Below are 15,636 nucleotides of genomic sequence, written 5' to 3' on the forward strand. Positions count from 1 at the left end.
CAGAGGGGCGTGCTGGGGGCTGTCAGCACCCCACGCGCACATCCAGCTCACTCTAGCCGGCTGGCGGTGGGGGCTGAGGAGAGGCCGAGCTCGCACTGGCGGCCCCGCGTTTAGGGTACGGGGGAGCTGGAGAGGCTGTTCCAGTGCAGCCCTTTCTCGGGCATGGCAGGCAGTGCTGCGTGTGCCCCGTGAAAGGCGGCGCCCACGAAGGGCAGGGTGCTCGCCGCACGCCCAGGTGGGCAGGCTCACCTCTTCATATTTGTGTCCTTTGCCTGCCATGACCTTCCCATTTACTTTCCCCTCTGGATAGGATTTTTTTTTTTTTTTTTTTTGCAACAAGAGGCCCCAAAGTGTTTTTTTTCATATTATCTGAACATTCAAAGACAAATTAGTTCTAAATTTGTGCCAAAGTTAAGATCTAAAAGCTTACAGATGTCTTTAGAAACTAAAATCCTTACTCAAATAAATAAAATATATATGTGTGTGTGTATACATATGCACACACATATGTACTATATATAAATGAAATTTTATGTACGTTTTATATATGTTCATGCGTACACGTGTGTGTGCGTGTATGTTTTCACTGAATGTATTTGCCTCAGACTCTTTGGAACATTAAAATTATATCCTTATTTATAGTGAAGGTGATTGTTTGTGCACCGGAAGTTTTAAATGTTAGCTTGACCCTGACTTTGGAGGATCTGTTTCTTTTTATGTTTAGTATTTTTGTACTGATGCTGGGCTGCTATTTCCGGATGACATCAGGCTGTGGCCTGCATTCGTTGAGTGCTGCTGTCTTCAAAATGAATGAAAAACTGGCCTTTGGCTTTAAATCTGTTTTTTGGAATCTCTTGCCTGTGTCTGTACACATTTGAACACTTCTTTTGTAGAAATATAGGATTTTCTTTTCCTTTTGAAGAAGATTAAAACTACTGAATAATAGTAAACATTATGTTCTCAATGACTCCTGCAATATCGATTGAGCTTAATACATGAGAAGCTGCTTTATATAATTTGAAATTAAACTTCGAAGCAAAAAAAGAGTTACAAAAATCTGAAGCATCCATGAATTAGGAAAAAACTTGGCTTCACAATCCATATAATTATTTGAATAGATATTCCTAATTTCATGTTGGTGTGAGGAGACAGAAAATCCAGAATTCTATCAAGGCCCCTCTTCCTTCTAGCTCTGTGGTTTTGCACTGGCTTTTTGTCCTGTGAGAGGAGTACACTGTAGGCCAGGACAGTCTTTTGCACTCATTTAGATTCCCAAATCTTCAGGGAGCAGTTGTTTTTATCTGGGCTGTTTTGCTGTTGGGGAACCAGTGTACATGCGGTCATTGAACTTCTGTTCCCACACACGATTGTTTGGTGTTCAGGAAAAAACACAGAAGGAAGCATTGCAGCTGAGGAAGAAAGAACCCCTAAAGTAAATATCCAGGGTTCTTCTGGGGTTCATCCGGGGTCAGGTTGCTTCCTGGATCGGGGGAGACCAGAATGGAATCAGGAAGAGGCTCTGACTTCACAGAGAGGATGGTGGCTGGAACCAGAGGCGGGAGGCCTTTCTGTTTACATCAGACTCTTCTTGATTGCTCCTATGGCCCTCGGGGAAGGGAAGGCGGGCAGTTCCTGGAATCTGATTGAGTTCATTCACCCTAATGTGCGAAAGCCTGGGAACCCCAACGTCCCTAGGGCATTTTCTTTTTTAAAAGAGGACACGTACCTATAGAATTCTAATTCTCGAAATCTGGTATTCAATTAGTACAAAAGAATGAAATGGAAAAACCTATCCCGGCTGATAATGGAGGAAAGTCAGGAAGGAGCTGTTAGTAGCTGAGCCTTCCTGGCATCTTCTCAGGGGTCACCCCAAAGTTATCCTTCTTACCATAACTTCTCTTTTTCAACAACAATAGCAAAATTTTAATGTGGCCTGGAAGTGGGAACAAGTTTAGGCTCTTAGGGTTGCAGCAGTATTGTTAGGGTTTATTTGGGCCAGATTTCAAGTGAAATACTTAGTGCAGGAACATTAGAGAAAATGGAAAAATTAATCAAGGAAAGGCTCTAAATAAATCTTAATAAAAGTTTAAGTACAAATTGCAACAGTGTGCATCTTTCTTGAAAGGTCAGGAGAGCTGGTTCCTCCTCCCAGCTTTTCTGCTAAATGTGAACTTAGTCAAGCCTCCTGACCCAAGTGGATCTGAGTTTTCTCATATGGGAAATGGTGCCTGCATTTTATTCAGCACCGAGATTATAATAGAACTTTTATGTGGAATACCTGGGTTGATGGAGTCTCTGCCTGAGAGTGCACAAAGAATATGAAAGAGAATATTAATCCAGAAGGTTTGACTACCTGTTACTTCTAAGAAATACAATGATGGGAAGTTACCTATACTCTGGTCTATTTTGGGGTTCTCTGGGATCTCACCGTTCTGTACTCTTTCTGTCCATTACTGCCACATATAATTCAGAGTTAAACATTTAAAATATAAATTGAATTCTCAGATTGGAAAATAGCAGAATACATAGTGACATCTACCTTTTTGTGTTTACCTCTAGTACCTAATATAGTAAGAACTATGTACATAAGATTAATCTTGAGAGTTCCAGATTTTCTATTCATTGTATGTATTTTTATACCATTGAGTTGGTGATGGATTTTTAGCAAGTTAAATATGGTGTTAGGCCTTAGGAATCTCGTCTCTTATGAAGAAGACAAGTGCAGATCAAGGCTGATTTGATATGCTCTCCCATGAGATTAATACAGGCTGTAGAGCAGCAGGACTCCGGAGGCCAGGGGTCAATGCTGATGAACTAGAGAACTGTCTTAGAGCAGTGAGGGCCAGTTTGGGCCGGTCAGTGAAATGCTTTGAATTTTCTCTCAATGACAGCTGCACCTTGTCATCCAGAAGCAGGCGCTGGTTCATGGCTGGGTGCTGGTTGCTGCAGTGTGATTGGAGGGAGAGACTGGGCTGAGGCTGTTCAGAGCAGCGTGCTCGGGCAGGACCCCTCAGGAAAGGAGTAGAGAAGACTGCAGAGAAGGCAGCTAGCAAATGACATGCTGTTCTTCCAAAAGTGACCAGGCTTCTGCATGTCTCTCAATGGCCCTTGGTTGTTGACAGTGAGTGGGACATTAACGGTGACTATTAAATCAAAGGAAGTATTCAGGACAGTGATCCTTTCTGCCTCTATCATCATATACTAATTAATTGGGATTTAAGGTTGTTCCTGAAACTGTATATCTATCCGTATATTTTTTCTCAGTACAGTGATTTTGATTCAAAAGCAGTGTCTCAGAGTCCTACTCACTTGTCACCTAGATGAAATTAGGAAAGTTGCTTACCTTCGATGGGCCTGATTTTTTTTTTTGGTGGAGGGGGCTGATATTCTTGATCTATAGAATTTCAGTGCTGAAGATGATAAGAGTGGCCTTGCTGGGTGCCATGAAGGTCCCTGGGGTGTGGGAAGCTCTATGAGCCTGTGCTATATAGAGCTGTGTCAGTCATTAAGGCTCAGTTAACCAGCTCACTTCCCCGTGTTTGTGTTTACTATTTCAGTGGTTCCCTGTCAGATAAGCGATTTCTGTTTACCTCCAACGGTAAGGACCATGCTTTTTTTAAGAATCTGATATTTTAAAATCTTCGTGGTAGTTTATTCTTTCATATCCCTCAGATGATATAGTTTAAAGGATTTCCCTCCGCCCCACTCAGATCACACATCACCAAGTATGCTGTGACTTAAAAATACACAAGACAGTAGGCCCTAATTAATATTAACGTTAAGCAAGAAATATTTTCCTTTATAATCTTAAGCTTTCTCGAACGTTTGCCAAAAAGAATGAAAGTTGAAATGACATTTAAGATAAATTCCTTTATGTTTTAAGGAGAACAGTACGGTGTCTTCCTTGTCCAGGAAGAGGAGTGTGGCATTTATTTGGTCCCTCCACATTGCCTCAGACATGGTCTAGTGACGGTCCTAAGCGTGGATGTCGGGTACGAGGTACTGATCTTCAGAGCACCTCATGTACCTGCTCTTCAAAGTACAGGGAGTGGAGGCCCCCTCTGATCAAGTGCGAAGAACCTCAGCGTTTGAGCCTTTAAGACACCTTGCACTTTGCTAAAGTCAGGGTGAATTTAGGTTAGAAACAGAAATCTACACTGGGGACGGAGAGATGTCACTTATAGGGAATGTGACTTCCATGAGGTCCATTAAAAAAAAGCAGCAACCATTTCAAGATACTGCAGTACAAATGAGTCAAATGCAAGTCTGAGTCATTCAAACACTGGTAATTAAACAGTTGATTTGCTATCACAATGGAAGTAAAACAACTGTTTCTAGGTGAGATGGGCTGCAATTACATTTTTGCTTTCATTTTGTTTTATATCTGAAATATCTTAGTTCCCTTTTCTCCTAGGTTGCAGCACATCCTTGAGTTTGGAAACTGACGGGCAAATCAGAGATTCTTCTTCCTGGCAGTGGGTGGATGAGTTTGGAGAACGAGTTCATTGGTCTCCTGGCCAAACCCGGCTTCAGGACCAAGGCCTGTCATGGGCATCGGGGGACAGCAGCAAGAACCACAAGCAACGAGAGTGGCTGGAGATAGATTTGGGAGAGGAAAAGAAAATAACAGGTACTGACCCAGGTGCAGTTTCACAAATGCAAAATGACTTGCGGTTGAAGTTGTTTCTGATTCACGTGGATGCATCCAAGTCCGCTACACCTTCGTCTTCACCGGGTCTCTGGGGTTGTAAATATGAGTGTGTGGATTAGAGCTAACGCTGCAATGCTGAACCTTTTTATGGCATCTCTCAGTGTGAAAACACTCACCTGTGATCAGGTTTCTAAGAAAAGCTGGCCTGTGAAATGATTTGAGATTTCACATGAGGGGGGAAAAAAATAAACCTGAAGTTAAAACATATGCTATATCTAACATATCTTAAAAACTAACCTATAAATAATATTTTCTTACAAGGAATTAGGACCACAGAATCCACACAGCCAAATTTCAACTTCTATGTTAAGAGTTTTGTGATGAACTTCAAAAATAACAACTCCAAGTGGAGGACCTACAAAGGAATTGTGAATAACGAAAAAAAGGTAAGAGAAACTCTGGAGGAAAGAACAGAGCAGGAGAGCAGGGCTCCAGATAGTTTATTGCCCTGTTTCCAGAAAACAGATTCGCAGCACCACGTTAGCTAGGTAGCTTGGCCTTTCTTTGCAAAACCTTGTATCTTTGATATCAAGAGTGTCTAAAAAAAAAAAAAGCAACAGACATAGAATCCTGGCTTTGGTTTCATGTAACCCAGTAAGAATGGGTCAATAAAGACCTAAAAACTAACTAAAAGAATCTTCAGGTAAAAGTTACCTGTTTCCACAGGTGTTTCGGGGCAACTTCAATTTTCGGGATCCGGTGATGAATAATTTCATCCCTCCCATCGTGGCCAGATACGTGCGGGTCGTCCCCCAAACGTGGCCCCAGAGGATCGCCTTGAAAGTGGAGCTCATTGGTTGCCAGATTACACAAGGTAGGAGTCAGGGGGAGTCAGGGAGTAATTCAGTTCTGGTCATGTCCTTTCACAAATTGCTGTTACTAATGTGGGTTTTCCGATATCCCTTCTGTTTCAGGTAACGATTCATTGGTGTGGCGCCAAAGCAATTCACGTTCTGTTGTTTCCACTGAAAGAGAAGATGAGACGATCACAAAACTCATCCCTTCTCAGGAAATGCCCACAGGTAGAGCACTTGTTTTGTGATTTCCTCAGGAGTTTAACTGGTACTCCAACCAGTATTACAGTGCCTTCAACAAAATTCTTTTTCTTTGTATGTAAGTGTCTGGAAGCAGATGTTTCAGAGGCATCTGCACATGGGTAAATGATGTACGTTTACAACCATTATTGCAGTATTGTAAGTAGAAAAGATAGGGCTTGCCCTTCAAACACTAGGTAAATATTTTATGGAAAAATAATAGCACATCCATGAATGGTATACTCTTCAGCCATGACAAAGAGTGTGTTAGTAATCTAGAAGGCTCTCTGAGATAAATTGACAAGTTAAATAAATAAGCAAGGTAGAGAACAGTCTATAGAGCATGCTAATATGTGTGTAAAAAAGGAAAAATAAAGATATATGTATTCATTATTTCTGGAACAATGTCAGAAAACATAATTTGGCTTTCCGTGGAGGAGAAACAGGGGTAGGAGATGGCCATTGCACTCCATACCTTTATATACTTTTTGAATTCTGAACGTGTAAGTGTATATAACTTATTCAAGTAATGAACAGTATAAGTACATTTGTTTTTCAGAATATAAGATAATTTGCATATTAATTTTATAAAATTTGGGAGGATTAGAGAAATAAAAATAATATAAATATAAATTTTATATATCAGCATACATAGATACTCACCAAATTCTAGTGCATCCCATCAATTATATTTATAACTTTGAGACAAAATGATAGCACAGCATAGATTCTGTTCTGTAGCATATATTTTTCATTTAACATTATATTATGAGCATTTTTCAATGTTATTAAATAGTTGAAAAATATAATTATTAATATCTTTATAGTATTTTTCATATGAAAATACCATTATTTAGTGAACTATTCTCCTATTGTTTGTTAAGTTTCCCCCAAGTTTCCACTTTTATAAATAACACCAGCACGGATATTCACATAACTCTTGTTCCTTTCTAAGTTCCTTATCCTAACTTTCACGAACTACACTTTCCCACTCCTGGTTGTCTCTATGTTTTCTTCCCGGGGATCACAAATAAAGCAGGGTGGAGAATATATATTTGTCTTTTAGTTTATATTCATTTCTACAAGCTCGGGGCCTGCTGTAGTGCCTGGTAAATGACCTCCTTTTTTACAGCAGAAAGAGCTGTAGGAAGACATGGTCTGTTGTTGCATGCAGCAGGGTGGAAGTGCTGCTTGAGGTCATCAGGCTGTGTTTCCTTTCAGGCCACAGCTCCAAAGCTCTGGTAATGAGAAGCCCAGGGTCCCCAGGCTTCTGTTATTGTCCAGGTCCAAACCCGCCCCCTGTCGGGGAACTGGCTGCGTGAGCCAAGTGAAGAGCTCCACGCAGCTGAAATTCTTTACCTGTCTGAATAGCTCCTGCCTGGGTGGGACAGCTGTAAACCTTCCCCTCAATTCTCACTTTTGGAGTCTGATGTGGTCTCAACGAGCTCAGATAATCCCTGAAGAACATTGAAAACTGCTGTTTGGAATGAAATCTTGCCACCTGTGACAGCATGAACGGACCTAGAGGGTATTATGCTAAGTGACCTAAGTCAGACACCGAGAGACAAGGACCACATGATTTCACTTATATGTGGAGTCTTAAAAAAACAAAATAAGTGAACAAACAAAACAGAAACAGACTCATAGATACAGGGAGCATGTTGATGGTTGCCAGATGGGAGGGGAATTGGGGGATGGGTGAAAAAGGGGAAGGGATTAAGGTGTGCAAATTGCCAGTTATAAAAACAGTCACAGGGATGCAAAGTACAGCATAGAGAATATAGTCAATAGTATTGTAGTAACTAGGTATGGCTTCCGATGCCTACCAGACTTGTTGGGGTGATCCCTTTGTAAGTTATATAAATGTCTAGTCGCTATGTTTTACACCCGAAACTAATATAATATTGTATGCCAACTGTAACTGAGAATTTCTTTAATTTTTTAAAATGAAAAAAGAAAACTTCCCTTAGAAGCAGGGGGCAGGGGATAAACTTTATTTTCCTAAACCTTAGCCAGGATTTTGAATTCTGTTTTTGCTTTCCAATGTCAGCAAAGGCCTAGCATGTATTCATTTTCCCCATGTGTTAACCCTTGAAGACCTTTCAAATCAACGTTGAGTTTGAGATCGTGAAATGTGGTTGCAGGTCGTGTCTGTTGTAACGTGCTGCTTCCACTCTTAGGAGTGAACGTCGCAGTGGTGGTTACCCCGCTGGTGCTCCTCCTTGTCCTGCTCGTTACCGGAATGGCAATCTCGGCAGTCCTCAGAAAGTATGTGACTTTACATTTTTAAATTCCATCTCCAGTTATGTAAACAATCACAAAACCCAAAAGTTTACTCTTCAGTTGCTCATGTGTAGAAAAGCAACATTACTTCCTCCAAGATAAAATGTTAACTTGCAATTTGCAAACGTGTGGGATAGAGGTAGAAAGTATCAAGTATTGTGTTGTAAACAATACTTATCATTTGGAAACATTTCCAGTAGGATTTTTTTTGTCTTGATAGGAAGAAGAAGAAAGGAACTCCTTATGCATCTGCTAAAGCTCGGAAAACAGGTTGGTTGAAATCTCTGCCTACAATTTTATTCTGTCTTTGAGGAAGAGACAGGATCTGCTGATTAAAAGCACCATTAGGTCTTCTAAAATAAAATGAAAATAAAGCCTATAGCCTTTAAGTTAGCAAATTTATAAGGAAGGAATACATTGTATCTTTCTAATTCAGAATTTTTAGTTTACTTTTACTTTTGTTCAACAGCATTCCATCATTTATCAACATTCATATGTATATATATATATATTTGGCACTGGAGTTTAGGCAACACAGGCCTATCATTAAGGAGAAGTTATAAAAGCCCCACCTGTGAGCTCAACATTGTCCAGCACTCAACACCTGCAGGCTTGCATTGTATTTTCCTCTCTGGGAAGTCGGGGAAGGACTAGACAGGGCTCGTGTTTAGGTGTCAGAGAACCCTTAGGACACAGAAGGCCCGAGCAATGCATCAGCAGCAGTCCAGAGAGAGAGGGCAGGGGGGCAGGACCCCTGAGAATCTCCGAAACAGCTTGGGACTCCACCTCACAGGGTCTAGACGGCCAGCTGTGTTGATTCCTTGGGGTCAGAGATGCCGTGGAAAACCAGGGCCAGGTGGTCTAACGGGAAATCTGGGGCCTGATGGGCACACAGGTGCATTTTGAAGGCACAGTAGAAAGCAGGCTGGGATGTGTTTGCTGTGGTTATAACCACCTCGGCATGCTGTTTCCGCCACACACGGGAAGCACAGTGCCCGGGAATTTATCACGAGGTCAGCGGCAGGAGGCTGCCTGACCTCAGGCTCACCGAGGGGTGCAGGAGGGGTGCACGCGGGGCAGCAGCGAATGCAGGCTGTGCCTCTAAGATGTCACTTTGTCTCCCGTTATCTCTGTTCCAGACTGTTGGAAGCAGATTAAATATCCCTTTGCCAGACACCAGTCAGCCGAGTTCGCCATCAGCTATGATAGCGAAAAGGAGGCGACGCGGAAGTTAGAGCTCATCCCACGGGACATGGCGGGTAAGGGCCAGGCCTGTGGTAGCCTCGGGGGCGGCGCCGTGGGGGAGGGGACGCCAGGAGGGAAATGAGGCTAAGTCCTGCCGCGGAGGTGGGGTGCCCTGAATCGGTAACGTGGGACGCTTGCTTTCGGCATCACACAGTGGCAAGTGGACACAGGTATTTCTCAGGAGCCCCACTGGGCCGAGGCTCTTGCACCTGCAGGGGCTGTGATACCCCCAAGGCAAGGGCCCTGACGGACCACTAACATCCGAATGAAGCGCTTACTCAGTCTGTTTCTGCTCCTGAGGTTGAGACTGAGGCACCCCATCCTAGCTAGTGCATTCCTCCGGCCCGTCTCCAGGATGTGGCCAGTTCCCTAGTGTGCACCGTCTGTTTCATTTCTCTTTGCTTGGCACTTCTCGTTTTTAATCTCCCTCCTCCGTCAGCCTCCCGTCACCTCTACCCGTGCGGCCTCTCACTTAGAGCCCTCGGGAATGGAGCCAGCCTCCCCCGCGCCCTCGGTGCTTCCCCCCGTGCCCTCGGGGCTCCTCCCGCGCCCTCGGTGCCTCCCCCCCCCCCCCCGCGCCCTCGGGGCTCCTCCCGCGCCCTCGGTGCCTCCCCCGCGCCCTCGGTGCCTCCCCCGCGCCCTCGGGGCTCCTCCCGCGCCCTCGGTGCCTCCCCCGCGCCCTCGGTGCTTCCCCCCCCCCCCCGCGCCCTCGGGGCTCCTCCCGCGCCCTCGGTGCCTCCCCCGCGCCCTCGGTGCCTCCCCCGCGCCCTCGGGGCTCCTCCCGCGCCCTCGGTGCCTCCCCCGCGCCCTCGGTGCTTCCCCTCCGCGCCCTCGGTGCTCCTCCCGCGCCCTCGGGGCTCCTCCCGCGCCCTCGGTGCCTCCCCCGCGCCCTCAGTGCCTCCCCCGCGCCCTCGGTGCTCCTCCCGCGCCCTCGGTGCTCCTCCCGCGCCCTCGGTGCCTCCCCCGCGCCCTCGGGGCTCCTCCCGCGCCCTCGGGGCCTCCCCCGCGCCCTCGGGGCTCCTCCCGCGCCCTCGGGGCCTCCCCCGCGCCCTCTGCGCTCCCCCCCGCGCCCTCGGGGCTCCTCCCGCTGGCCAGCAGCGGCCGGCAGCAGGCGCGGGACGTGGGCTTGAGTGCGGCCCCCTGGCAGCAGCTGTGGGACCTCGGAGACGTGACCTCATCTCTCCGACAGCTGTCCGTTTGTAAAATGGAGTAATAGGCCCTACTTCATACTAGTTCTTTTTTCGGAGGTTTAATTAATTGGTATCTTAATGTCTTAGAATGGTGCCTGTTGTGGGAAAACGGCTCCAATGTGAGTTTTATCAATATCGTTGCTTCCCAACCTACTGTTTGGGTCTTTAGTTTCTCCTAAAGGACTCCCCGTCCCTCGCACTCTGGCCACATCATACTGTTTTCATGCTGTTTAATAGGTTAATTGCTCCCCCCTTCCAAAATCTGGCATTTCCCCCCCCAGTTCAAGAGCTCCCTGAAGTACTTCTGCCCTGTTTCTAGTCAGGGTGACAGTAATCGCCCGTCTGGTTCGGGCCCCGGCCGAGAGCCCGGGCTGGCGTGTGCGCCCCGCGTCCCCGCGTCCCCCCAGCCGCCCGCGGGCCACCGACGGTGCGGGCGTCTGTCCTCCGGTTTCAGATTACCAGCAGCCGCTCATGATCGGCACCGGCACGGTCACGCGCAAGGGCTCCACCTTCCGGCCCGTGGACTCCGAGGCCCCCGCGGCGGGGCCGGGCGCCGCGGCCCGCGGCCACTACCTCCGCCCGCTCCCGGGCGGCCGCCAGTACGCGCTGCCGCTGACCAGCGCCGAGCCCGAGTACGCCACGCCCATCGTGGGGCGGCCCCCGGGCCGGGCGCGCGCCTGCCCCGCGCCGCGCGGCTACCACGTGCCGGCGCGCTCCCCGGCCCCCGCCCCCGCCGCCCGTCCGAGGCCGCAGGGCCCCGCGCTCCCCGACCCGGGCTACGACGAGCCCAAAGCCGGCGGCTGCTTAACCGCGGAGGGCGCGGAGCCGGACTGCCCGCCCCAGGCGGCCGACGCCTACTCAGCGCCCGGAGACTGCCTCGGACCCCTCGGCGCGACGGCCGTGACCGCGCTGCTGTGAGCTCGGCGGGAGACCTGCTGCGGTGCTGAGCGCGGGCGCGCCGAAGAGGGACATGGGCTCGAGGGAGCGCGCGTGTGCGTGTGTGCGCGCCGGTGTGCTTATGTGTGTGCGCGTGTGTGCGCGTGTGTGCGTGCGTGTGCGCGTGTGTGCGCGCGCGCTGGTGTGCTTATGTGTGCGCGTGTGTGCGCGCGCGTGTGTGTGTGCGTGTGTGCGTGCGTGTGTGCGTGCATGTGTGCGTGCGTGTGTGCGCGTGCGTGTGTGCGCGCGTGTGTGTGCGCGCGTGCGTGTGTGCGTGCGTGTGTGCGTGTGTGCGCGCGCGTGTGTGTGCGTGTGTGTGTGCGCGCGCTGGTGTGCTTGTGTGTGTGCGTGTGTGTGCGCGCGCGTGTGTGTGTGTGTGCGTGCTTGTGCATGTGTGTGTGCGCGCGCGCGTGCGTGTGCGATTTAATAGGATCCTGCGGTGGAATCCCAGAGGCCACCTCTCATACTGTTTACAAAGCTGTGCAGCTGGTTTTGTTCTGACCCTTAGGGCGAGAGTCTGATGGGCTAGAAAAAATGAAAATTTTGAGATGGCATTTTCATTTCTCCAACTGTGATACTGAGCTGCTCTGGTGTAAAATGTGCAGTCTGTACAGTTGTATTTAACAGGAATTGAAGTAACTTAAGTTTGCTTTATCAGATGTTAGTTCTGCACAGAGATTAAGTGGGAGGACGCAGCTGTTGCAAAAACGTATCTAATGGTATGTTCACTTGTTAAGTACATTTTCTCTGATACTGTGTTAGCAGCAGGTCCGTTCAAACTTAATCATGTTGCTATTGTAGCTCATTTCCTCTCCTTTGATAACTAGAACTAAAAGCATTGTTGGCATTCTTCTCCTGGAAGGAATGAAATTACTTGAAGCATGAAAAGCACACCAGGGTGGTTGTTAGCAATTATGATTGTAGATTAAAAAAACACACACACAACCACCTCAGCAACTGCTGGTTCCTTAGACTCGGATTCAGGTAGGGACATGCAGTGGAGGGTCCGGCCTGCACGGTGCAGGCCTCTCCTGCAGGGGACCTGCTGCCCTGCCTGCAGGACCTGGATCCCTGAGCAACCGGCCTTCATCACACTCTGCTCTTGCTCACAGACCTGGCAGATGCTGTATGGCTTTCACACGCAAGTCCACCTTTACACACTCTCTGCAAAGCCAAATGCCGAGACTTTACAGCAACCAAAACGGCTCTCCCAACAAATTGAATGAAGGTGGCACAGCAATTCCAGTCTGAATCACTGTGTCAGATGCTTTTGTACCTCAGATTAAAAATATTGCTGAGGTCAGACACCCACACTTTTCATGCCTTTCTTCAGAAATAGCACATTGTACTCTGAAACACAGAAAAGTTATTTGAAGTGTGTTCTTACAGAAGTGACCGAGGCCAAATCTAAGTAGAGCTCTTTCTACTGAGATGGTTGGGCACTGAACTGGTTCTGTGAGGAACACTTTTCCCCTTGAGTATGTGTCTGTAATTCCCAATGAGCCCAGACCTCAGCTGTACCTCATGTTCAGTGGTTTTTTATCTGAGTTTGCTTTGTGAGTTCACTGTGGGGGATTTAACCTCTTTTGCCAAAGAGGAAAATATGTGTTTGTTTCTTTTAATAGGAAATGTGGACCAAAAAGATTCTTTCTCTAAACAACGTATTCTAATCTTGCTTGTACGATTATAACTTTCTGTGAAAAGTATCAACGTGAAAATAGTGAGGGTGCTGGAATGTTACACACTATCTGTTGGTTATTGTGGAGGGTAAACCATACTTTGTGGCGTTTACGTGGTTTTGTACGCATACTAACGTAATAAACTGCCAGATCAAATGCCTCTGCCTCTCATTGGCATCTGCTTGCAGCTCAGGAGCGAAGAAAGGACAAGTGGTACAGTGGACAAAGCACGGACTTGGGGCCAGATGGGTCTTGGGTCCAGACCCTGACCTGCCACACAACAGCTGAAGGCTGGGCCAGGTGTTACGGGAATAAATGAAGACGAGCCCTATGAGAACAAGCATTGGCTATTCAAGAGCTTGCTGCTGTGGTGGAATCAGCCACCATCAATTGCATTTTGGTGGAGAGAGACTCTCGGGCAGCAAGGAGTGGGAAAGGTTTATAGTGGGGCAAAGGGGAGGCTTCAGGTGTGCCCTAACAGGACTCTGCTGGCCTGGGGAAAGTTAGGCGGGATTGACTAGAAGTGGAGCCTCCTGTTAATTGGTTAGGGGGACATAATTGGTTTTCTCTGGTTGGTCTTAAGTTGGAAGTGGGGACAAAAATTAGGGAAGCTAACAGTTATTAATCAAATTTAAGGTATTTGGGGTCGATTTTCACAGGTGTTATTGTTTGGTTTCTTGCATTGTTACTAGAAATAGTAGTCTGACTTCCTATAGGTCTGACTTATAGCAGGCTGGCTTTCTGGGCTGGTTACTGTGGATAATGGGTTGATTTCTTGCATTTATTGCTATAGGTTGTGAACCAGAGTTCTATTTTTATATATGGTCTGACCATTATCCATTTGTATATTCAGTCTGCCATTATATACAACCCTGAGCCTCAGTTTCCTCGTGTAAAAGTGATGTTCATGTGCCTTCCTCCGAGGCTTACAGATAAGAATTCAGTGGGATAATACTTATCAAAGTGTTTGTTCCCAATAGGCCTTTCTTTTCCCCAGTGGGCTGTATATCGTACTTTAACACTAAAATAGTAGTCCAGAAGAAAAGACTTTTTTTCAAGGCAGTTGTTTTCATCAGCACATTTCTTCCCCTGGCTCATGATCTAATCATGACAGAAAGTGGAGAACAGGACTTTGGTTTTCGTTTGTTTTAAATTGAATATATCAGGGTGACATTGGTTAATAAAATTATGTAGGTTTCAGGTGTACAGTTCTAAAATCCATCATCTGTATATTGTACTGTGCGTTCACCACCTCAAGTCATGTCTCTTTCCATCACCATTTAAGTCCATCAAAGTGCTGCTGACTTCACATTGATGACATTTTATTTAGGATTTTTGCATTAATATCCTTTTCTAAGACAGGCCTTTCATTTTCTTTCTTTGCGTCCATCTTTATCATGTTTTATTAGCTTGACAAAAACAATTTAGGCATTTTCTTGTCTTTTCAGGTTTTCTCCTGCCAGGCATTCAAAACCAGCTTTTTGAAGGTTTGGTAGCATCGGCCCATGCAACCATATATTGTGGTAATTTGGTGGAGGAAGCAGCACTCAATTTTCTCTATAGAAATGTTTAAATTTTTTTTTAAATCCTCACCCGAGGACATGCTGAGAGAAAGAGAAGTTTTCAGAAGCGGATAACTCATTTGTTATAGCCCCAGAGAGAAGTAAAAATGCCCTTAACAATGGCAAGGATAACCCTAGGGAGGCACCTCGTGAGACTGACGCCTTCCTCTGACATCACAAATATTCTTGTTGCCGCCTGGCTTCCTAAAGAACATGGGGACTGTATGTACAAACGAAGAGGTCGTGTGTGGGGGGGGGGGGGTGGGGGGGGGATCAGAATGCTCTAGTCTCCAGGACCTAAGAATCTACTATGTAACTTCAGCCTGGCATTGTAACATTCACTCCACAGAAAAACTATTTCTAGTGCAGTTTAAATCTAGCTCCATCATTTTTGAAATTAAGACTGAATCCTAGGTTCCATTAAACTTCACACCATTTAAGGACAATACAGTTATTGAGGAGAAAGACTGAAGAGCTGACAGCTTCATCTATGTTTCCCCTTCCCCTCTCTGAAAGTGGCCAATTAAAGTAGAATCAGGAGGGTTTTGAGTGCTGGCTCTGGCACTACCTGTGTGACCCTGGACAAGTAATGTAACTTTTCTGGCCCTCAGTTTACTCATCCTCATTAATAGAGTATTTTTTTCAATTGAGCTCATGTATTACATGTGAGGCCACACAGTAGACAGCTGAACACGTGTACTGCATGCGAGGACAGAGTATTTTATTTGATTGTTTATAAAGCCTTCCCGCTCTAACAGAATTATCACATTTGAATCTGCTTCCCCCTGCTGTCACTTTAGCAAATTGCAACTTACCTTTCCAGAGCCACAGAACCCAGTCTGTTTTACATTTTGTGTATCTAATTTTCCTTCTTATAGTTCACCTATTTATAAGCCAGATGTTTTTTTATCCCCACCAGAGGATATGTTTTATTGATTTAGAGAGAGAGGAAGGGGGAGGGCGGAGAGAAACATTGATGTGAGAAACATCCGTCGC

The 15,636-nt window shown here is 46.5% G+C and overlaps 1 protein-coding gene across 1 annotated transcript in view; it reads left to right on the forward strand.

The window, feature by feature from the left end:
* The window catches only part of DCBLD1 (discoidin, CUB and LCCL domain containing 1), a gene marked incomplete at its 5' end in the record, with an annotated part of 54,771 nt that extends 41,537 nt beyond the window's left edge, over positions 1-13,234 (forward strand). The window contains 9 exon segments of the mRNA XM_081141372.1: positions 3,558-3,598; positions 4,415-4,630; positions 4,973-5,097; positions 5,378-5,525; positions 5,626-5,733; positions 7,926-8,013; positions 8,249-8,298; positions 9,168-9,287; positions 10,918-13,234. Of these exon segments, the coding sequence (XP_080997498.1) occupies positions 3,558-3,598; positions 4,415-4,630; positions 4,973-5,097; positions 5,378-5,525; positions 5,626-5,733; positions 7,926-8,013; positions 8,249-8,298; positions 9,168-9,287; positions 10,918-11,381 (1,360 nt within the window). The 3' untranslated portion in view covers positions 11,382-13,234.
* Between the last annotated feature and the right edge of the window lie 2,402 nt (positions 13,235-15,636).

The sequence above is a fragment of the Miniopterus schreibersii genome (genome assembly GCF_964146895.1).
Source record: "Miniopterus schreibersii genome assembly, chromosome: 6".
Lineage (NCBI taxonomy): Eukaryota > Metazoa > Chordata > Mammalia > Chiroptera > Miniopteridae > Miniopterus > Miniopterus schreibersii.